Below are 24,629 nucleotides of genomic sequence, written 5' to 3'. Positions count from 1 at the left end.
CTCGGTAAGGCCTATTCTAAATCTGAAGTCCTTGAACCTCTACATAAAAAAGTTCAAGTTCAAGATGGAGTCACTCAGAGCAGTGATAGCGAACCTGGAAGAAGGGGACTTTATGGTATCCTTGGACATCAAGGATGCGTATCTACACGTTCCGATTTACCCCGCACACCAGGGGTACCTCAGGTTCATTGTTCAAAACTGTCACTATCAGTTTCAGACGCTGCCGTTCGGATTGTCCACGGCGCCTCGGGTCTTTACCAAGGTAATGGCCGAGATGATGATTCTTCTTCGAAGAAAAGGCGTATTAGTTATCCCATACTTGGACGATCTCCTAATAAGGGCAAGGTCCAGAGAACAGCTGGAGACAGCTTTAGCACTATCTCAAGAGGTGCTAAGACAACACGGGTGGATTCTGAATATTCCAAAATCCCATTTAATCCCGACAACTCGTCTGCTGTTCCTAGGAATGATTCTGGACACGGTTCAGAAAAAGGTTTTCCTTCCAGAGGAAAAAGCCAAGGAGTTATCCGATCTGGTCAGGAACCTCCTAAAACCAGGAAAAGTGTCAGTACATCAATGCACAAGAGTCCTGGGAAAAATGGTGGCTTCTTACGAAGCAATTCCATTCGGCAGATTCCATGCAAGAATATTCCAAAGGGATCTGTTGGACAAATGGTCAGGGTCGCATCTGCAGATGCACCTGCGAATAACCCTGTCACCAAAGACAAGGGTGTCACTTCTGTGGTGGTTGCAGAAGGCTCACCTATTAGAAGGCCGCAGATTCGGCATTCAGGATTGGATCCTGGTGACCACGGACGCCAGCCTGAGAGGCTGGGGAGCAGTCACACAAGGAAGAAACTTCCAGGGAGTATGGACGAGTCTGGAAAAGTCTCTTCACATAAACATTCTGGAACTAAGAGCAATCTACAATGCTCTAAGCCAGGCGGAACTTCTCCTGCAAGGAAAGCCGGTGTTGATTCAGTCGGACAACATCACGGCGGTCGCCCATGTAAACAGGCAGGGCGGCACAAGAAGCAGGAGTGCAATGGCAGAAGCTGCCAAGATTCTTCGCTGGGCGGAGAATCACGTGATAGCACTGTCAGCAGTGTTCATCCCGGGCGTGGACAACTGGGAAGCAGACTTCCTCAGCAGACACGATCTTCATCCGGGAGAGTGGGGTCTACATCCAGAAGTCTTCAACATGTTAATAGACCGTTGGGAAAGACCAATTGTAGACATGATGGCGTCTCGCCTCAACAAGAAACTGGACAAATATTGCGCCAGGTCAAGAGATCCACAGGCAATAGCTGTGGACGCACTGGTAACTCCTTGGGTGTACCAGTCAGTGTATGTGTTTCCTCCTCTGCCGCTCATACCAAAGGTATTGAAGATCATACGGCAAAGAAGAGTAAGAACAATACTAGTGGTTCCGGATTGGCCGAGAAGGACTTGGTATCCGGAACTTCAAGAGATGCTCACGGACGAACCGTGGCCTCTACCTCTGAGAAGGGACCTGCTACAGCAGGGTCCCTGTCTTTTTCAAGACTTACCGCGGCTGCGTTTGACGGCATGGCGGTTGAACGCCAGATCCTAAAAGGGAAAGGCATTCCAGAAGAAGTCATTCCTACCTTGATTAAGGCACGGAAGGAAGTCACCGTGAAACATTATCACCGCATTTGGCGAAAATATGTAGCGTGGTGCGAGGATCGGAGGGTTCCGACGGAGGAATTCCAACTGGGTCGTTTCCTACATTTCCTGCAATCAGGATTATCTATGGGTCTCAAATTGGGATCCATTAAGGTTCAAATTTCGGCCCTGTCAATATTCTTCCAAAAAGAATTGGCCTCTGTCCCTGAGGTCCAGACTTTTGTCAAGGGAGTACTGCATATACAGCCTCCTGTGGTGCCTCCGGTGGCACCGTGGGATCTAAATGTAGTTTTAGATTTCCTCAAATCCCATTGGTTTGAACCATTGAAAAAGGTGGATTTGAAATATCTCACATTGAAAGTGACTATGTTACTAGCCCTGGCCTCTGCCAGGAGAGTATCTGAATTGGCGGCTTTATCTTATAAAAGTCCTTATCTAATCTTCCATTCGGATAGGGCAGAACTGCGGACTCGTCCGCATTTTCTCCCTAAAGTGGTATCAGCATTTCATCTGAACCAACCTATTGTGGTGCCTGCGGCCACTAGCGACTTGGAGGACTCCAAGTTGTTGGACGTTGTCAGAGCCTTAAAAATATACATTGCAAGGACGGCTGGAGTCAGAAAATCTGACTCGCTGTTTATATTGTATGCACCCAACAAGTTGGGCGCACCTGCTTCTAAGCAGTCGATTGCTCGTTGGATTTGTAACACAATTCAACTTGCACATTCTGTGGCAGGCCTGCCACAGCCTAAAACTGTAAAAGCCCACTCCACAAGGAAGGTGGGCTCATCTTGGGCGGCTGCCCGAGGGGTCTCGGCATTACAACTCTGCCGAGCAGCTACGTGGTCGGGGGAGAACACGTTTGTAAAATTTTACAAATTTGATACCCTGGCAAAGGAGGACCTGGAGTTCTCTCATTCGGTGCTGCAGAGTCATCCGCACTCTCCCGCCCGTTTGGGAGCTTTGGTATAATCCCCATGGTCCTTTCAGGAACCCCAGCATCCACTTAGGACGATAGAGAAAATAAGAATTTACTTACCGATAATTCTATTTCTCGGAGTCCGTAGTGGATGCTGGGCGCCCATCCCAAGTGCGGATTATCTGCAATACTTGTACATAGTTATTGTTAACTAATTCGGGTTATTGTTAAGGAGCCATCTTTAAGAGGCCCTTTCTGTTGTCATACTGTTAACTGGGTTTAGATCACAAGTTGTACGGTGTGATTGGTGTGGCTGGTATGAGTCTTACCCGGGATTCAAAATGCCTCCCTTATTGTGTATGCTCGTCCGGGCACAGTACCTAACTGGAGTCTGGAGGGGGGTCATAGGGGGAGGAGCCAGTGCACACCACCTGACCTAGTAAAGCTTTACTTTTTTGTGCCCTGTCTCCTGCGGAGCCGCTATTCCCCATGGTCCTTTCAGGAACCCCAGCATCCACTACGGACTCCGAGAAATAGAATTATCGGTAAGTAAATTCTTATTTTTATTTCTCCTGTGGGGAACGGTAGGATTTCAATAGAATTTGTGGGAGAGTAAGTATTTATGGGGAGAACAATGTGAATAATTCATGTGGGGAGCAATAGGATTTATGTGGGGAGCAATGTGATTGTTTTTTCTGTGTATGCCAATATATGTGAATTTTTTTAATTTTATTTTTTACTGTGAGGGCCAATGTGTGTGTTTTGTTTTTTTCTGTGGGGAACTGATGGTGTGCCTTGGCAATTTTAAAATATTGTTCGGTGTGCCGTGAGTAAAAAAAAAAAGGTTGAAAATTACTGCACTAGACTATAGCATCTATGATACGGACGTGTTACATCATTTATAATGAGCAGCGCTAGTGAGTGGATAAGAAATGATGGTCATCAGGCTGCACTGGGCATTTTGAGCGCTCTGGATTCCGGCGTCGGCATGGTGACCGGCGGGATCCCGAGCGCCGCTCACGCGTCCCGGCTGCACTATATAACTTTAAGTCATATTAACATTATTTTGTATTGTCCTTAAACAAAATTGATCCTCTTTGATACACCACTATTAATCGTCTGATTTTGAAGCCTGATTGCATAGTGGTAAGACGCATACCATTCTTGAGAATCTCTTGTACAAAGAGTTTTGTTTTTTTTAAATTAGCTTTTGATATGAGCTGTCACATGGGATGCAGTTGTGATACAAATCTCCTATGAACATTCAGAGCCAGTGCTTTGAAAACTAGCAGATTTCCTAAAGGGTAAAGATGTCAGAGTTCTCAGACGCATAGTGAGCGTGTTCCTGCCAGTAGCTGAGATGTACCTCTGATTTAATACAGGTATTTGTACGTGCCCTGAAGATGGCTTTCCTATCCATGATATATAGGGGCCTTCGCTACCCTTTTGCCTCCTTTATTTTGTCTACCTTGTATGTGCCTGTTTTTATGTAGTGTGTGTGGCAACAAAAGAAAATGTATGTTTAGGTTTATGCTGCTTATTCAGATGCTCCTTTTCCCTATGTTTTCTTAGCATGCTTTTTCCTCAGATATGGGTGCCCTGGAGTGGAGTTCATGGGTTTGCATGATGAGAATAATGCAGTGATCAAGATCAGTTTTGTTCCCAACCAGGTGAAGTCATTTTGCTCATTTGCTGATGACTCCCTATCCTGACTGCCTATTAAATCTGCCTTTGCATATGTTCTGTACCTCTGAAATGTTTCCCAACCTCGTCACTAATATGACACACCAATGTATGCCTTCCAAACAGATACTTACGGTTTTGACACACCAATGTAAAAGTAGTGTAAAAAGAAAACAAAAACACAATCTTAAATCATGCAAAAGTACTATATAAAAAAAAAGGCCATATACTGGCAAATCCTGTTTTGAATCTATCTTTTCCCAACCAAATATTGTTCATACTGTATCACTAAGGCCATATTTCAGTTTATTTTAGACTTTCTATAGAGATTCCTGAGGCTTTAGGACTTTTGCTTGACGTGTTAATCTGTCTGGATTTACCATGACAAACTGGTTAGTAATCCATGTGCAGCCGCAATACTGTTTGCACCACGTCTAATAAAATAATAACCATATATTATCCGTTGGTGGACTGTATCAGATATTCCTTTTTCTTTTACTCTTTCTTTACAGCTTGCTTGTTTTTGATTTCTGTTATGGAATTTAACTGTTATGTGTTCTTACCATAAAACTATAGTGCCAGATTATCACACTACTGGATGACAACAGCCTCCATTTATGGTCATTCGGGCAGCAAGATGGGGTCTCGGAACTGCAGGAGGAAAAAAAGTTTACTCTTCGTGGACCACCTGGGTGGGTATAAAGCATAAAAATAAAACCACAGCAAGTGTTTCTGTGAATGTCTTTTCACTTTATCTAGACCAGTGACCAAACTCTGTCATCAAGGACCCCTAACAGTTCATGATTTCCAGGTCACCCAGCAGGTGCTATGTGTATCACCAGCTGTCACTTTAAAAAAATCCACAGGTGACCTGGAAAATATGAACTGTGTGGCTTCCTTAGGACAGAGTTTGAGAACCACTGATCTAGACTCGTGCTGGGTACACACTGGCGGATATATCGGCCGTTCTATTGAAGTACCAACGATATGTCTGTGAACGTCGTCGTTCACAGAAATATTGCGTCGACCCTGCAGCACACAGGACGACCAATATTTCTACAAATATATTGGTGCATTGTTGTGTGTCCCCATATACATGCTGCACCAGCCGGCGGTGATTGACTGCTGAACTGGGCGGGCACATGTAATAACCCACCCAGTTCTTGATGTCCGTCACAACAGATCGGGCATTGTGTATGCGCAACACTCTGCCCAATCCGGCTTTAGATATATCTGCAGATCAATTGATCTGCAGATATATCGAGCAGTGTGTACCCACCATCAGGCAGGCGTTACCTGTTTAATGAAATAAATGACTTTTTAGAGGGCCTGATTCAGAAATGGACACAATAGCACATTTAGTAAATATTTACTCAAATATATTAATGCCACAGGAGGTGTTTTGTGTAAATATTCGTCTCCTGTCAGTTTCTGTGATTTGCTGCAGCCAACAGGAGACACAGCATCAGATCATCTGAGTGACCATTGGTCATCTTATTAACCCTGAGTAGCCAGGATGGCTGGGAAGTTCATACTTCTGTGACTAATGAAGTTGTGTCTGGAGAACCAGACACTAGGCTCTGCATGTCTCGAAATATGCAGAGACCCTCTTGTTTTCACAACGCTGCCAGTCACCTCCCTGTCAGACCCCCCAAACGGCTGTAGCATTACAATCATACTGTGGCCTAGGGGGCACTGCAATGCGCAGTGCTGATCCTACACATGAGCAGATCAAAAATCATCGAAGATGTGCGCAAACATCAAGCCCAGAGTGTGTTGGATAAGTATACAGTGAACGGATGTGGCAGAGCAGAAGTATTTTTAGCAATGCTATTGTTCTCGTTTAGGATCTAGGCCATCCATGCCTAGTGCACTGGTTCCCAAACACAGGGACTGATTCAGGTTTGTTAGCAAAGCAGAAAAGCACACAGCTGGGCAAAACCATGCTGGCTGCAGGTGGGGCAGATGTAACATGCAGAGAGATTTAGATTTGGGTGGGGTGGGGTGTATTGAAATTGATATCTAAATTACAGTATAAAAATAAAGCTGTCTAACATTTGTGGGCTATGTGCAAAAGCAGCCAGTATTTACTTTGCACAGAAACGGTATAATCCACCCAAATCTAAATCTCTACACATGTAACATCTGCCCCACCTGCAGTGCAACATAGTTTGGCCCATTTGTGTGCTTTCTTTGCTTTGCTAACCAACCTGAATCAGGCCCTCAAAGCACCTCAATGGTCCAGGCTATAGGGATCTCCGTGGCTGAGCAGAGGTGAATTAGTACCTCAGTCATTTTGTTTTAAGCATCTGTTCTCAGCCATGGATATCCTTTTATAACCTGGACGTTTAGGTGCCTTAAGGATCACATTTGGGAACCCCTGGCCTAGTGTCTTAAAACGTGAAACTGAATCATTTTGCATTAAAATGGCTTGTCATTCCACGCCATGTTCTCTCATCATTGCAGGGCGCCCCCTAGTGTTACACAAATTAAAGTGCTGTTGGCACACTCATCTGGAGAGAAGTTGTTCGTGGGCACAGAGGGAGGCAATGTTTTCACTCTTACATTACCATCCTTGCAAGTACTGGAGGAGAAAACAGTTGGGCATGAAATGGCGTTGGAAGGGTAAGCAAAATACTGTCATACTATAAACTGCTGTCAGCATTGAAGACAAAATAACTCTCCTTCCATTTTTCCCAGTCTGCCAGATGAGTACACGAACAGGCGTCCTTTTGAGTCAGTGGAAGCTTTACAGGAGAATCCCAAGAACCCAGATCTTTTATTGATTGGCTACAACCGTGGACTCATGATGGTGTGGCATGTATTAACTGGACGTAGTGTGTGCCACTATCTCGGCACCCAGGTATCTGCTAAGGATGGGTCATTGTCTAAGTGTTGTAGCTACATGTACAATGGATAGACACTCTGAGGAGTCTTATTAGCCTTTCTCACTACTGTGATCAGATTATGTTTGAGAGGGCTAAAATTGGTATTGACGTCTCCCATACCCACCTTTTGCTGTTGTGTATTTTTGTTTTTTTTAGCAACTAGAAAACATTTTTTGGTGCCGGGATGCACAGCAGATAATAAGTTGCCACAGTGATGGCGGGTATAGCCAGTGGGAAGCAACTGGTGAGCGTATACAACAGGCTCCCATGGAGACTAAATTGCCATATGGTAAGTGATTCTGAAGGGATAACGGATTGTACTGCATTCAGTTGATTGCTCCCTAATATGTGTTTTTTTTGTTTTTTTCCCCCCCTTTTGACAGGTCCTTTCCGCTGCAAAGCAATCAATAAAATAACGTGGCTCACAGCACGTAGAGGGTAAGTGTGCCAACCAAAATCGGCTATAATTTAATGAGGATTGTGCTGTGAGCAGAAGCTAGTGCTGCACACTATGCCACCCTCCCCTTTTTTCTGAGCACACAGTGATGAGGTTTTTTTTGTTAACTTTAGGGCACCTTATGTTGTGTTCCAAGGAGGCATGCCAATGGCAAGCTATGGGGACCGACATAGCATCTCCGTAGTACACGGTAGCCAACAAACAGCCTTCGACTTTACTTCTAGGATAATTGACCATTTGGTAATTGCCAACTCGGACTCCTCAGCTGGTAAGTAAAACAGGTAAATTAGAGGGAGCATATGTGACGGCATGCTCATGGATAACCATGTAATTCCACTGCCCCTAGAAAATCTCCTGAATTGCTGCCACTTTTAATTTTTTTTTAATACATTCAATCCAGTACATTAAAGTATAATTACTTATAATATTGTACAAAACACACGCGCTGTTTTTTTATAATCATTGCTGAATTTACACTGTTGACACACTATCAACAATGGCTTGAATGTATAGCTTAACTGTGATGCCAGCTATAATGGAATGGGAGAAAATAGAGGAACCAGAGCTAAAGTGCTACTTCTGCAGCTTCAAAGGATCTGGACAAACCTCATAGATGCAACATATATTCCAGTGTAATATAAAGAGAAGAGTAGGAAGGGGTGGACAGTGCGTTTAAATGTTGTTGTTTTTTTCGTTTTATCATTCATTTTGAGAAATGATGAGGAAAAAACGCCATCCATTTAACTTTCAAATATTTTTCATGTAGAGTATGATGACCCTCGTGCCCTTTTAGTACTAGCGGAAGAGGAGCTTGTGGCCATTGATCTTCAAACACCTGGCTGGCCAGTAATTCAGTGCCCTTACCTTGTGTCTCTACACTGCTCAGCCATAACCTGCTCTTACCATATCTCTTCCATTCCATTGAAGTTGTGGGAAAGGATAATTGGTGCAGGCAGAAAACAAAACATGCATTACTCCAATATGGTAAGTAAAACTCTAATCATTCTATTATGACAGTATAGCTCCTGCAAACTGAAAAATATTTTCTCAGATGTCCTAGAGGATGCTGGGGACTCCGTAAGGATCATGGGGTATAGACGGGATCCGCAGGAGACATGGGCACACTATAAGACTTTTGAATATGTGTGAACTGGCTCCTCCCTCTATGCCCCTCCTCAAGACCCCAGTTAGATTCTGTGCCAAGGAGAGACTGGACACATACTAGGGGAGCTCTACTGAGTTTCTCTGGAAAAGACTTTGTTAGGTTTTTTATTTTCAGAAAGACCTGCTGGCTACAGGCTCTCTGCTTTGTGGGACTGAGGGGAGAGAAGTCAGACCTACTTCTTCTGAGTTAAGGGCTCTGCTTCTTGGGCTACTGGACACCATTAGCTCCAGAGGGTTCGATCACTTGGTGCGCCTAGCTGCTTGTTCCCGGAGCCGCGCCGTCACGTCCCCCCCACAGAAGCCAGAAAAAAGAAGCCGGGTGAGTAGTAGAAGAACAGAAGACTTCAGTGACGGCAGAAGACTTCAGAGTCTCAGAGGTAACGCGCAGCGCGCCATTGCTCCCACACACCAACGGCACTACAAGGGTGCAGGGGGGGGGGGGGGGCGCCCTGGGCAGCAATATACCTCTCCAGTGAGCCTGGCTAAACATGTATGCAGTGCTTAGGCACTGTATACGGACCCCCGCCAGTATAAAAAGCTAAAATAATAGCGGGTCTGAAGGGTGCCTAGAAGGGGGCGTGGCTTAGCCCTCACAAAATGATACAGTGCCATTTTATCCACAGTCCCTGCCAAAGCACTGTGTACAGCTAGCAGTGTAAACCGAAGGGGGGCACAGTGAGTTAGTGCAATATAGAATAAAGTATAGCACTATATTAGATAATGGGCGTGTAGTCCATTGAGTTGTGCATAAGTATCTGTGTTTTCCCTGTCAGATATACCCACTATAGCTTTTTAGTGCACATGTGTCGACATGTGTGAGTGCTCTGTTGCAAACAGCTATGGGAATCTCTGTCGGCATCGCCGACTCCTGTTGGTACTTGATTCAGTAGATGAAGTGTCAGCAGGTCGGTAGTTGTATGCTTTTTCGAAAAGTAAACACTGTATGGGAGACACAGTAGTATGTGGGTGACCCTGTCGGCACCAACTGTTATTACTGGGTGTAAATTAACATGCTGTAAGTAACTTTATACCTGTATATATATTTATATGTATATGTCAGGTACGGTTCCATGGGCCTGTAGCTCGAGCACAGACATGGTAGTATTTGTAGGGGAGTGATATTGAAATTATATGTGTATACTTCCCTCGGGGTTGCAAGAATGTTATTTTGCCTGGTTACTACTCCCTGCTGTCGACGAATACTATGTTTTTTCTGTCGACCATGAGGTTTCCTGGTTAGATCCACAACTTGGGCATTCAGTACATGGTCATACACATTCGGAACACATTAATGTCACTAGGGACCCGGCGGTTCCGGACAAGATTATTTATATTTATATATATATATATATATATATATATATATATATATATATATATATATATATATATATATATATATATATATATATATATATATATATATATATATATATATATATATAATATCCAACAGAGGGTCCGTCTCTCCCATTAATGGCAATGCTGCGCCGGGTGCCCTCACATAGGATCAAATATGCATGTGTATGGTGCGGCACTCCAGGCGACAAAGAACTCAGGGCCAATGCACAAGTTGAAGAACAACGTTTCAATGCCTTTATTTGGGCATTTTCATCAGGTCCAGGACCTGATGAAAATGGCCAAATAAAGGCATTGAAACGTTGTTCTTCAACTTGTGCATTGGCCCTGAGTTCTTTGTCGCCTGGAGTGCCGCACCATATGTGCACATGTATGTATGTATGTATGTGTGTGTGTGTATGTATGTATGTATATATATATATATATATATATATATATATATATATATATATATATATATATATATATATATATATATATATATATATATATTTTATTTATTTATTTATTACGATTTCTAATGAATGCTGAAGTAAAAGTATTCCTTCTCATGTGCTGATTGCTCTGTTGATAAAGCTCTAGATCGGCCGTGACGAGTTGGTCTCAGATCCTCACGAGGAGTCCGAGTGTTTGTTTATTTATTCAACTCCTGGGGGTAAATTTACTAAGATGGGAGTTCTATTTAAGATGGGATGTTGCCCATAGCAACCAATCAGATTCCAGGTATTATCTTCTAGAAGGTGCTAGATAAATGAGAAGTAGAAGCTGATTGGTTGCTATGGGCAACATCCCAGCTTAAATAGAACTCCCATCTTAGTAAATTTACCCCCTGGTCTGCACGGGGCCCTGTAACAAAGGATCGTATACAGGAAGCTAAGTGATATTTTATTTATATGCTTTGAAGTTATTTGCATTACATGCACATGGAGGAGTGCTTGTATTCGGAAATGGTCGGTTACCTTGGCATCCAATAGAATTACCCTAGAGAGTGAGGCGATGTTTCTTATGTGGAGTCTTCTCTACAAAATTGCGGCAGGCTGCTGTGCGACTACAGGAGGTATGGCCAAGGGAATGCTGAGGCTGACTCCGAGAGATACTGGAGTATTTTCCCTGTGACGGTGTACCGCTGTTTGGGGATGGCTTAGTTAAGTTACTCTCGGCGGATACCACTGGTAGGTCTACCTTCGTGAGATAAGTACCCTTACAACGGTTGGTGACGCATTCTTTTGTGGGATGCAGTCATTTTAACCGGTTGGATACCGTTCTTTTTTTCCCCTTTCTTGGCAGATAGTGGAAGGTGAAAAGGTAAGAGCTCTGCAGCCTTTTTAGGTTCGCAGAAGCGGATATCGTCTTCTGTTTCTACCACATCCACCGCATGTCGTTGGGTCTATCTTGCAGGAGGACACACCGGTGGGAACTCGTCTAATACTCTTCAGTCAGTCCTGGACTGGACTTGGACCAGTGAGTTAATAATAGAATCCAAAGGGGGACATACTGGAGTTTACAGATGATTCCCCTCACTGTTTTTTAAATAGATCTTACCGGGTCTCCTCTGGAAGGGGAGGTTGTATGCGACGCCATACAAGAGTGGCGTCAGGATCAGGACATTGTCCTGCTGTCCCTGTTAAAAAACAAAACAAAAAAAAACCAAAAACTTCTACGTAAGAAGTTGAACTACAGAATGGAATCTCTTAGGCCAGGGATCTCCAACACGTAAAAGAAGAAAGTGGTTTTAAATGCGGTTTCATCTGCATTAAGCTTACCTGGGTTTACTATCCAGGATTGTCTTTGCCATTTCACCGGAGTGATGACAGTATGATGCTTTTCTTTCAATAGTAAGAGCCATTATTATTCTATACTGAGACACTCTCCTGACTACAGCGAGGTCAAGAAACAAGTGGTACAAATCGTTGTTTCTCTCTGACAGTTCTTCAACACAGAGATGGCTGTTGTTCCCAACGACGCAGATGTCGTAAGTGGGTATCAGATTAGATACTGAACGGTTGAAAGTTTGTTTCTCTAACGTCCTAGTGGATGCTGGGGACTCCGTCAGGACCATGGGGAATAGCGGCTCCGCAGGAGACAGGACACAAAAGCAAGCTTTTAGGATCACATGGTGTGTACTGGCTCCTCCCCCCATGACCCTCCTCCAAGCCCCAGTTAGGTTTTTGTGCCCGGCCGAGAAGGGTGCAATCTAGGTGGCTCTCTTAAAGAGTTACTTAGAAAAAGTTTTTAGGTTCTTTATTTTCAGTGAGTCCTGCTGGCAACAGGCTCACTGCATCGAGGGACTTAGGGGAGAGATTTTCAACTCACCTGCGTGCAGGATGGATTGGATTCTTAGGCTACTGGACATAGCTCCAGAGGGAGTCGGAACACAGGGCTCGCCCTGGGGTTCGTCCCGGAGCCGCGCCGCCGACCCCCCTTGCAGACGCTGAAGATGAAGAGGTCCGGAACCAGGCGGCAGAAGACTCTCAGTCTTCATCAGGTAGCGCACAGCACTGCAGCTGTGCGCCATTGTTGTCAGCACACTTCACACAGCGGTCACGGAGGGTGCAGGGCGCTGGAGGGGGGCGCCCTGGGCAGCAATGTATAATACCTGTATGGCGAAAAATACATCACATATAGCCCTTGAGGCTATATGGATGTATTTAACCCCTGCCAGATATCTAAAACTCCGGAGAAGAAGCCCGCCGAAAAGGGGGCGGGGCCTATTCTCCTCGGCACACAGCGCCATTTTCCCTCACAGAAAGGCTGGTGGGAAGGCTCCCATGCTCTCCCCTGCACTGCACTACAGAAACAGGGTTAAAACAGAGAGGGGGGGCACTGCTTTGGCGATATGTATATATATTAAAATGCTATAAGGGAGGAACACTTATATAAAGGTTGTCCCTGGATAATTATAGCGTTTTGGTGTGTGCTGGCAAACTCTCCCTCTGTCTCCCCAAAGGGCTAGTGGGTCCTGTCCTCTATCAGAGCATTCCCTGTGTGTGTGCTGTATGTCGGTACGTGTGTGTCGACATGTATGAGGAAAATATTGGTGAGGAGGCGGAGCAAATTGCCTGTATGGTGATGTCACTCTCTAGGGAGTCGACACCGGAATGGATGGCTTATTTATGGAAATTATGTGACAATGTCAACACGCTGCAAGCCGGTTGACGACATGAGAGGGCCGGCGAACAAATTAGTATCTGTCCAGGCGTCTCAAACACCGTCAGGGGCTGTAAAATGCCCATTTACCTCAGTCGGTCGACACAGACCCAGACACGGACACTGATTTCAGTGTCGACGGTGAAGAAACAAACGTATTTTCTTTTAGGGCCACACGTTAAGGGCAATGAAGGAGGTGTTACATATTTCTGATACTCCAAGTACCACAAAAAAGGGTATTATGTGTGAGGTGAAAAAACTACCTGTAGTTTTTCCTGAATCAGATAAAATTAAATGAAGTGTGTGATGATGCGTGGGTTTCCCCCGATAGAAAATTATTGGCGGTATACCCTTTCCCGCCAGAAGTTAAGGCGCGGTGGGAAACACCCCTCAGGGTGGATAAGGCGCTCACACGCTTATCAGAACAAGTAGCGGTACCATCTACGGATAGGGCCGTACTTAAGGAGCCAGCTGATAGGAGGCTGAAAAATATCCTAAAAAGTATACACACACATGCTGGTGTTATACTGCGACCAGCGATCGCCTCAGCCTGGATGTGCAGAGCTGAGGTGGCTTGGTCGGATTCCCTGACTAAAAATATTGATACCTTTGACAGGGACAGTATTTTATTGACTATAGAGCATTTAAAGGATGCATTTCTATATATGCGAGATGCGCAGAGGGATATTTGCACTCTGGCATCAAGAGTAAATGCGATGTCCATATCTGCAAGAAGATGTTTATGGACACGACAGTGGTCAGGTGATGCAGATTCCAAACGGCACAAAGATGTATTGCCGTATAAAGGGGAGGAGTTATTTGGGGTCGGTCCATGGGACCTGGTGGCCAGGGCAACTGCTGGAAAATCCACCGTTTTTTACCCTAAGTCACATCTCTGCAGAAAAAGACACCGTCTTTTCAGCCTCAGTCCTTTTGTCCCTATAAGAGTCATATCTGCCCAGGGATAGAGGAAAGGGAAGAAGACTGCAGCAGGCAGCCCATTCCCAGGAACAGAAGCCCTCCACCGCTTCTACCAAGTTCTCAGCATGACGCTGGGACCGTACAGGACCCCTGGATCCTACAAGTAGTATCCAAGGGGTACAGATTGGAATGTCGAGAGGTTTCCCCCCTCGCAGGTTCCTGTAGTCTGCTGTACCAATGTCTTCCTCCGACAGGGAGGCAGTATTGAAAACAATTCACAAGCTGTATTCCCAGCAGGTGATAATAAAATTACCCCTCCGACAATAAGGAAAGGGGTATTACTCCACACTATATGGTGGTACTGAAGGCTAGGTGAGACCTATTCTAAATCTGAAAAATTTGAACACTTACAAGGGTTCAAATCCAGATGGAGTCACTCAGAGCAGTGATAGCAAAGAACAAGGGGACTATATGGTGTCCCGGGACATCAGGGATGCTTACCTCCATGTCCCAAAATTTGCCTTTTCTCACCAAGGGTACCTCAGGTTCGTGGTACAGAACTGTCACTATCAGTTTCAAGACGATGCCGTTGGATTGTCCAAGGCACCCCGGGTCCTTACCAAGGTAATGACCGAAAGGAGGATTCGTCTTCAAAGAAAATGGACGACCTCCTGATAAGAACAAGGTCCAGAGAACAGTTGGAGGTCGGAGTAGCACTATCTCAAGTAGTTCTACGACAGCACGGGTGGATTCTAAATATTCCAAAACCGCAGTTGTTCCGACGACACGTCTGCTGGTCCTAGGGATGATTCTGGACACAGTCCAGGAAAAGGTGTTTCTCCCAGAGGAGAAAGCCAGGGAGTTATCCGAGCTAATCGGGATCCTCCTAAAACCAGGAAAAGTGTCAGTGCATCATTGCACAAGAGTCCTGGTAAAAATGGTGGCTTATTACGAAGCGCTTCCATTCGGCAGATTTCACGCAAGAACTCTTCAGTGGGATCTGCTGGACAAATGGTCCGGATCGCATCTTCAGATGCATCAGCGGATAACCCTATATCCAAGGACAAGGGTGTCTCTCCTGTGGTGATTACAGAGTGCTCATCTTCTAGAGGGCCGCAGATTCGGCATTCAGGATTGGATGCTCGTGACCACGGAGGCCAGCCTGAGAGGCTGGGGAGTAGTCACACAAGGAGTGTGATCAAGTCTGGAGAATTCTCTCCACATAAATATACTGGAGCTAAGAGCAAATTTATAATGCTCTAAGCTTAGCAAGACCTCTGCTTCAAGGTCAGCCGGTATTGATCCAGTGGGATAACATCACGGCAGTCGCCCACGTAAACAGAAAGGGCGGCACAAGAAGCAGGAGGGCAGTGGCAAAACTGCAAGGATTTTTCGCTAGGCGGAAAATCATGTGATAGCACTGTCAGCAGTGTTCATTCCGGGAGTGGACGACTGGGAAGCAGACTTCCTCAGCAGGCACGACCTCCACCCGGGAGAGTGGGAACTTCATCGGGAAGTTTTCCGCATGATTGTGAACCGTTGGGAAAGACCAAAGGTGGACATGATGGCGTCCCGCCCGAACAAAAAATGGGACAGGTATTGCGCCAGGTCACGAGACCTTCAGGCGATAGCTGTGGACGTCCTGGTAACACCGTGGGTGTAACAGTCGGTGTATGTGTTCCCTCCTCTGCTTCTCATAACCAAGGTATTGAGAATTATAAGACATAGAGGAGTAAGAACTATACTCGTGGCTCCGGATTGGCCAAGAGGGACTTGGTAACCGGAACTTCAAGAGATGCTCACAGAGGACTAATGGCCTCGGGAGCTAAGAAGGGATTTGCTTTCAGCAAGTACCATGTCTGTTCCAAGAGGAACCGTGGCATCGGCCTTTAAGAAAGGACCTGCTCCAGCAGGGACCTTGTCTGTTCCAAGACTTACCGCGACTGCGTTTGACGGCATGGCGGTTTGAACGCCGGATCCTAAGGGAAAAGGCATTCCGGAAGAGGTCATACCTACCCTGGTCAAAGCCAGGAAGGAGGTGACCGCACAACGTTATCACCACATGTGGTAAAAATATGTTGCGTGGGTGAGGCCAGGAAGGCCCCACGAAAAAAATTTCAACTAGGTCGTTTTCTGCACTTCCTGCAAACAGGAGTGTCTATGAGCCTAAAATTGGTGTCCATTAAGGTTCAAGTTTCGGCCCTATAGATTTTCTTCCAGAAAGAATTGGCTTCAGTTCCTGAAGTCCAGACGTTTGTCAAGGGAGTATTGCATATACAGCCCTTGTGTGCCTCCAGTGGCACCGTGGGATCTCAACGTAGTGTTGGGATTCCTCAAATCATATTGGTTTGAACCACTCAAATCTGTGGATTTGAAATATCTCACATGGAAAGTGACCATGCTGTTGGCCCTGGCCTCGGCCAAGCGATTGTCAAAATTGGCGGCTTTGTCTTACAAAAGCCCATATTTGATTTTCCATTCGGACAGGGCAGAACTGCGGACTCGTCCCCAGTTTCTTCCTAAGGTGGTGTCAGCGTTTCACCTGAAACAACCTATTGTGGTGCCTGCGGCTACTAGGGACTTGGAGGACTCCAAGTTGCTAGACGTTGTCAGGGCCCTGAAAAAAAAAAAAAAAAAAAAATATATAAATATATATAAATATATATATATATATATATATATATATATATATATATATATATATATATATATATATATATATATATATATATATATATATATATATATATATATATATATATATATATATATATATATATATATATATATAATTCCAGGACGGCTGGAGTCAGAAAGTCTGACTTGCTGTTTATATTGTAGGCACCCAAAAAGCTGGGTGCTCCTGTTTTTAAGCAGACTATTGCTCGTTGGATTTGTAGTACAATTCAGCTTGCACATTCTGTGGCAGGCCTGCCACAGCCAAAATCTGTAAATGCCCATTCCACAAGGAAGGTGGGCTCATCTTGGGCGGCTGCCCGAGGGGTCTCGGCTTTACAACTTTGCCGAGCAGCTACTTGGTCAGGGGCAAACACGTTTGCTAAATTCTACAAATTTGATACCCTGGCTGAGGAGGACCTGGAGTTCTCTCATTCGGTGCTGCAGAGTCATCCGCACTCTCCCGCCCGTTTGGGAGCTTTGGTATAATCCCCATGGTCCTGACGGAGTCCCCAGCATCCACTAGGACGTTAGAGAAAATAAGATTTTACTTACCGATAAATCTATTTCTCATAGTCCGTAGTGGATGCTGGGCGCCCATCCCAAGTGCGGATTGTCTGCATTACTTGTACATAGTTATTGTTACAAAAAAATCGGGTTATTATTGTTGTGAGCCATCTTTTTTAGAGGCTACTTCATTGTTATCATACTGTTAACTGGGTTAAAATCACAAGTTGTACGGTGTGATTGGTGTGGCTGGTATGAGTCTTACCCGGGATTCAAGATCCTTCCTTATTGTGTACGCTCGTCCGGGCACAGTACCTAACTGAGGCTTGGAGGAGGGTCATGGGGGGAGGAGCCAGTACACACCATGTGATCCTAAAAGCTTGCTTTTGTGCCCTGTCTCCTGCGGAGCCGCTATTCCCCATGGTCCTGACGGAGTCCCCAGCATCCACTACGGACTATGAGAAATAGATTTATCGGTAAGTAAAATCTTATTTTTTTCCTGTGGAAAGAGATCTGAGGATACAGAGTCGGATCAGCTTTGCAGTGACAACCCATCAATATGTTCCATTGATGAAGAAGATGGGTGCGGCCTAAGGGGCCTTTTCGGTGAGCAGGTCAATTGCCAGAGTGGTTTTCACGGGATCAGTTGGACATGTGGTCCGGGTCTCACCTGCACATGCACCGGAATATAATCCTAAGGACCAGGATATCGCTCCTGTGGTGTCTGCACAGTTCTCACCTCCTTGAGGGACGAAGGTTCGGGTTCCAGGATTAGATCCCGGTGTCCATGCATGCAGGTCTCCGAGGCTGGGGAGCAGTCTTTCCAAGGGAAGTATTTCCAGGGGAAAAGATCAAGCTGGGAAGCTTGTCTGCAATAAGCTTTCTTGAATTAAGAGCTATTTTCAACTAACATCTTCTTCGTGATCTGCCCGTGTTAATTCTGTCGGACGACTTAACAGCAGTGGCGTAAGTAACCCGCTAGGGCGGAACAAGGAGCAAAGCCGCAATGGCAGAAGCCGCAAAAGTTTTCCGCTGGGCGGAAAGGCAGGTAAACGCTATATTAGCAGTCTTCGTTCCGGATGTAGACGACGGAGAAATAGATTTCCTCTGCAGACACAATCTCCATTTGGGAGAATTGCAGTCATCATCGAGAAGTTTTCACAGTAGTGACAAGTCTTTGAGGAGTGCCTCAATTGGACATGATGGCGTCTCGCCTCAACGAGAGACCTCGGGGATATCGTTCCAGGTCAAGAGACACTCAAGCTATAGCCGTGGACTCCCTTGTGACACCTGGTGTGTTTTCAGTCAGTCTATGTGTCCCCTCCACTTTCACTCTTTCCGAAGGTGATACACATAAGAAGAACAAAGGTTCAGGCGATCCTCATTGTTCCGTCTAGTCAAGGAGGGCTTGGTATCCAGATCTTCAAGACTTACTCATAGAAGATCCATAGCTTTTTTTCTTCTACGAGAGGACCTATTGCAGCATGGACCGGGAGTGTATGAAGACTTACCGCGGCTGCGTTTGACGGCAGGGCGTTTGTACGCCATATGCTAGCCGAAAGGGTATTTCCGGTGAAGTCATTCCCACTTTGCTTCAAGCTAGGAAAGGAGTAACGGTGAAGCTTTACTTCCATATGTGGAGGAAGTAAGTGTCTTGGTGTAAATCCAAGAAGGCTCCTACGGAAGAATTTCAGCTGAGTCGTTTTTTTTCCATTCTTTGCAAGCAGGTGTGGATGCTGGGCTAAAGTTAGGCTCCATTTCAGTGCAGTGTTCGGCCTTATAAATTTTCTTTCAAAAAGAATTGGCCACCTTTTTTCGGAAGTTCAGACTTTTGTGAAAGGAGTGCTGCACATCCGACCTCCGTTTGTGCTCCCACTGGCACTGTGGGTCCTTAACGTGGTGTTGCAGTTTCTTATGTCACACTGGTTGAAACCTTTTATTAAAGGTTGGGTTAAAATTTCTCTCTTGGAAAGTGGTCATGTTATTTGCCTTGGCATCCGCAAGGCGGGTGTCGGAAGTTGCGGTTTTGTCTCACAAGAGCCCCTGTTTGATCTTCCATGTGGATAGAGCGGAATTGAGAACTCGGAAAATAGTTCTGCCAAAAGTGGTTTCTGTGATTCCCAGAAACCAGCCTATTTTGCTGCCTGTGGTTACTTAAGCATTGGCTGGCTGATTCAAAGTCTCTCGATATAGTCAGGGCTTTGAATATTTATGTCGCCGGATCGGCTCAGATTGGGGAAACAGAGGTTTTGTTTGTCCTGTATGCTCCCAGCAAAATTGGGGCGCCTGTTTCTATGCAGTCTGTTGCACGCTAGATCTGTGATACGATTCGGCATGCTCGTTCTACGGCTGGATTGCCGTTACCGAAATCAGTGGAGACCCATTCTACTTGGAAGATGGGCTCTTCTTGGGCGGATGCCCGAGGAGTCTCGGCGGTTCAACTTTGCCGAGCGTCTACTTGGTCGGGTTCAAATAATTTTGCTAAGTTCTACAAGTTTGATACCCTGGTTGATGGGGACCTCATGTTTGCTCAATTGGTGCTGCAGAGTCGTCTGCACTCTCCCGCCCGGTCTGGAGCTTTGGTATAAACCCCATGGTCCTTACGGAGTCCCAAGCATCCTCTAGGACGTCTGAGAAAATAGGATTTTAATACCTACCGGTAAATCCTTTTCTCTTAGTCCGTAGAGGATGCTGGGCGCCCGTCCCCAGTGCGTACTGTATATGCAGTTATTGGTTATGGTTACACTCTTGTGGTGTTTCTTTTCAGCCAGGCTGTTGCTGATTTTCATGCCATGGCATGCGGTGTCTTATTGATTGTGTTGACACACAGGTTGTGTTACATATTCTTTCATCATGTGGCTGTGTATTTTTCATGCCGTTGGCTGGTGTTCTATTGAATGCCACGTTCTGCGGCAAGTTCGAGGTGTGAGCTGGTATGACACTCACCGTGTTTAAACGATAAATTCTTTCCTCGAAAATGTCTGTCTCCCTGGGCACCGTTCTCTAACTGGAGTCTGGAGGAGGGGCATAGAGGGAGGAGCCAGTTCACACCCATTCAAAGTCGTATAGTGTGCCTATGTCTCCTGCGGATCCCGTCTATACCCCATGGTCCTTACGGAGTCCCCAGCATCCTCTACGGACTAAGAGAAAAGGATTTACCGGTAGGTATTAAAATCCTATTTTCTCCTTCCCATGGGGGACACTGGGTACACTGTGTAATGAGTAGCCTGGACATTTAGATATCAAAAATGCAGCATCTCATGCTCCTACTCCGTATACTCGACTGGCCAACCAGCAGCACAACGTTCCTGGACAGCACCAAGTCTCCTCAATGGTATTACTTGGTTCACAGCTCCCTCTCTATCTTGATTTATAGTCTGTACATATAGGGCAGTATGCAAATGATGTATCACACCCAATCTCTTTTCTAACGTAATCCCCGTTATCTCGCATATCGTGCCCATAGTAATCGCGTCGAGCTGCGTAAAGGATTGGGTGCCCTCGCTACCCCGGGGGTAGCGAGCTGAATTGATTATACCATGTCCATCAGCAGAAACAGGATGGGTGTGGAAGGGGGTGAAAAGAATTGAATACTGCCCATAATATACTATACATATCTACAGAGTGAAAGCTATGTATGTGTGTGTGTATATGTATGTATGTATGTATATGTATATATATATATATATATATATATATATATATATATATATATATATAGGATAGATATATAATCTATCTATTACCGTTGAAAAGTTTGTAGTCACCTAATTTCTTTATTTTGTAAAGAAAAGCACTGTTTTTTTTAAAGAAGATAACATTAAATTAATCAGAAATGCACTCTATACATTGTTAATGTGGTACATGACTATACTAGCTGCACATGTCTGTTTTTTAAAGGAATAACTACATAGGTGTATAAAGGCCCATTTCCAACAACTAGCACTCCAGTGTTCTAATGGTACATTGTGTGTGCTAATCGCATTAGAAGACTAATGGATGATTAGAAAACCCTTGTGCAATTATGTTAGCACAGCTGAAAACGGGTTTGCTCGTTAGAGAAGCTATAAAACTGGCCTTCCTTTGAGCTAGTTGAGTATCTGGAGCATCACATTTGTGGGTTCGATTATACTCTGGCCAGAAAACGAGAACTTTCATGGGAAACTAGACAGTCTATTCTTGTTCTTCGAAATAAAGGCTATTCCATGTGAGAAATTGCCAAGAAACTGAACATTTCCTACAACGGTGTGTACTACTCCCTTCAGATAACAAAACAAACAGCCTCTAACCAGAGTAGAAAGAGAAGTGGGAGGCCTCGGTGCACAACTGAGCAAGAGACAAGTACATTAGAGTCTCTAGTTTGAGAAATAAGGCTCAGGGCGCTTTACAGACCTCTAAAACAATGCACATAATACAGAAGATTTAAGTAATACAGCGACAGACTAGCTGCACAGATATACAAAAAAAAAACCTAGATTACACAGTAAGCATAATGCAGGATTGGTGTAGGCATTTGAAGTAATAACCTCCATGAGTTATGTATTCCACCCTCACAGGGTACCAGGTGAGGCAGCCTTTTATAGAAACATAGAATTTGTCGGCAGATAAGAACCACTTGGCCCATCTAGTCTGCCCCTTTTTTTTTTTACATTATTTTTATCTCTAACCTTATTTGATCCTTATTTCTTTGTAAGGATATCCTTATGTCTATCCCATGCATGTTTAAATTGCTCTACTGTCTTAGCCTCTACCACCTCTGATGGGAGGCTATTCCACTTGTCCACTACCCTTTCTGCGAAATAATGTTTCCGCAAATTTCCCCTGAACCCCCCCCCCCCCCCTCCAGTCTCCGTGCATGTCCTCGTGTCCTATTGCTTCTCTTCATTTGGAGAATGTTTTCCTCCTGGACTTTGTTAAAACCCTTGATATATTTGAAAGTTTCTGTCATGTCCCCCCTTTCCCTTCTCTGCTCCAAACTATACATATTGAGATTTCTTAGTCTTTCTGGGTATGTTTTGTGATGTAGGCCATGCACCATTTTAGTTGCCCTCCTTTGTACAGTTTCTAATGTATTAATATCCTTTTGAAGATATGGCCTCCAGAACTGAATACAGTATTCTAGATGAGGCCGTACCAATGACCTATACAGTGGCATTATTACTTCTTTCTTTCTGCTGCTGATTCCTCTCCCAATGCAGCCAAGCATCTGACTAGCCTTCCTCATTGCCTTGTTACATTGCTTACCTGCCTTTAAGTCATCTGAAATAGTGACTCCTAGATCCCTTTCCTCCTCAGTAGTTTCCAGTATAGTGCCATTAATACTATATTTAGCTTTTGGATTTTTGAGACCCAAGTGCATGATTTTGCATTTTTTGGCATTAAACTGTAATTTCCACACTCTTGACCATTCCTCTAGTCTACCTAGATCCTCAATCATTTGTTTTACCCCACCTGGTGTGTCTACCCTGTTGCATACCTTTGTGTCATCTGCAAAAATGCATACTTTCCCTTTAATGCCATTTGCAATGTCACCAATAAAGATATTAAAAAGCGCTGGTCCAAGTACAGATCCCTGGGGTACTCCACTGGTAACATTTCCTTCCTGTGAATGCACTCCATTTACCACAACTCTCTGGTTTCTATCCTTCAACCAAGATCTTATCCATTCAATAATCCTAATATCCAATCCCAAACTTTCAAGTTTATTTAGCAGTCTGCGATGTGGAACAGTGTCAAAAGCCTTACTAAAGTCTAGATAAGCTATATCCATGGCTCCACCTTTATCCATCACTTTAGTCACACAATCAAAAAAGTCAATAAGATTTGTTTGACATGATCTCCCCCCAGTGAATCCATGCTGTTTGGGATCCTGTAAATTGCCGGATTTGAGATAATCTACAACTCTTTCTTTTAAGAGTGTTTCCATCAATTTCCCTACTACTGATGTAAGACTCACTGGTCTGTAGTTGTTTGCCTCTTCCTTGCTTCCACTTTTGTGCAGTGGGACTACGTTTGCTCTTTTCCAGTCCTCTGGAATTTCTCCTGTAGCTAATGACTGGTTGAATAATTCTGTCAATGGTGCTACCAGCACCTCTTTAAGTTCTTTTAGTATCCTTGGATGTATCCCATCTGGCCCCATAGATTTGTCCACTTTCAGCTTTGAGAGTTCTGTTAGGACCTTCTCCTCTGTAAATGTACTTGTTTCATTTTCCTGAATATTCCTGCAACTTAACTGTGGCCCCTTCCCCTCTCTTTCAGTAGTAAATACTGAGCAAAAATAATCATTAAGATGATCTGCTATTAAATTGTCTCCTTCAACAAGACTCCCAGTGTCCGTCTTTAGTTTTATAATTCCGCCTTTTTTTTTCCTCCTTTCGCTTATATACCTAAAAAAAAGTTTTGCCTCCTTTACCCACTGACTGGGCCATTTTCTCCTCCGCTTGTGCCTTTGCACATCTGATTACCTTCTTAGTCTCCTTCTGTCTAACAAGATATATCTCTTTGTCTTCATTGTTTTGTGTCTGCTTATATTTCCTAAAAGCTATCTTTTTTGCTCTCACAATATTTGCTACTTCTTTTGCAAACCACACTGGCTTCATTTTCCTTGTGTTTTTCCTAACCGTTTTGATACAAAGGTCTGTTGCCTTCAATATTGCACATTTTAATGTTTCCCACCTCTCCTGCACTGCTTCCAAGTTTTTCCACTCTGCCAAAGAATCGCTTACACATTTTCCCATCCCTACAAAATCAGCCTTCCTAAAATCCAACACCTTTGTTTTTGTATGGGACGAGTCAGTCTCTGTCTTAATGCTGAACCATACTGCTTGATGATCACTGGATCCCAGGTTTTCACCCACTTTTACGTCCGATAATCTGTCTCCATTTGTAAGTATTAAGTCTAATATTGCGTCTTTCCGAGTGGGCTCCCTCACCAATTGGTGGAGGGATGCTCCCTGAAGGGAATTTAAAATGTCCCTACTTCTAGTGGAACTAGCAACAGACACCTCACTGTTTACATAAGGAAGATTAAAGTCTCCCATGATTATTATTAATTATTATGATTATTACCTCTCCTTTTAATGCCATTTTAGTTATGTCCTGCAATAGGTTCTTGTCGAGTTCCTCTTCCTGACCTGGTGGCCTGTATATCACGCCAATACGAATAATCAACTTTTCCCCTGTTTCTATGGTCACCCAAAGGGCCTCAGTTTTTTCTTCAATGCTTTGTATTAATGTAGTATTTTTTTTTTTTTTTTACATA

General features: G+C 44.5%; 1 protein-coding gene across 6 annotated transcripts in view; it reads left to right on the top strand.

Moving 5' to 3' along the window:
• Positions 1–24,629, top strand: part of LLGL2 (LLGL scribble cell polarity complex component 2) — a 153,002-nt gene that overhangs the window by 69,937 nt on the left and 58,436 nt on the right. For all 6 annotated transcript variants that reach the window (XM_063960613.1, XM_063960612.1, XM_063960610.1 and 3 more), the window contains exons 4-11: positions 4,155–4,236; positions 4,826–4,941; positions 6,716–6,874; positions 6,950–7,112; positions 7,294–7,426; positions 7,521–7,575; positions 7,708–7,862; positions 8,361–8,578. In XM_063960613.1, coding sequence (XP_063816683.1) covers positions 4,155–4,236; positions 4,826–4,941; positions 6,716–6,874; positions 6,950–7,112; positions 7,294–7,426; positions 7,521–7,575; positions 7,708–7,862; positions 8,361–8,578 — 1,081 coding nt within the window. The remainder of the gene's footprint in view (positions 1–4,154; positions 4,237–4,825; positions 4,942–6,715; positions 6,875–6,949; positions 7,113–7,293; positions 7,427–7,520; positions 7,576–7,707; positions 7,863–8,360; positions 8,579–24,629) is intronic.

Source organism: Pseudophryne corroboree, chromosome 3, assembly GCF_028390025.1.
Source record: "Pseudophryne corroboree isolate aPseCor3 chromosome 3, aPseCor3.hap2, whole genome shotgun sequence".
Lineage (NCBI taxonomy): Eukaryota > Metazoa > Chordata > Amphibia > Anura > Myobatrachidae > Pseudophryne > Pseudophryne corroboree.
Note: the sequence above shows the minus strand (reverse complement) of the source record. Positions and strands in the feature narration are given on the sequence as shown.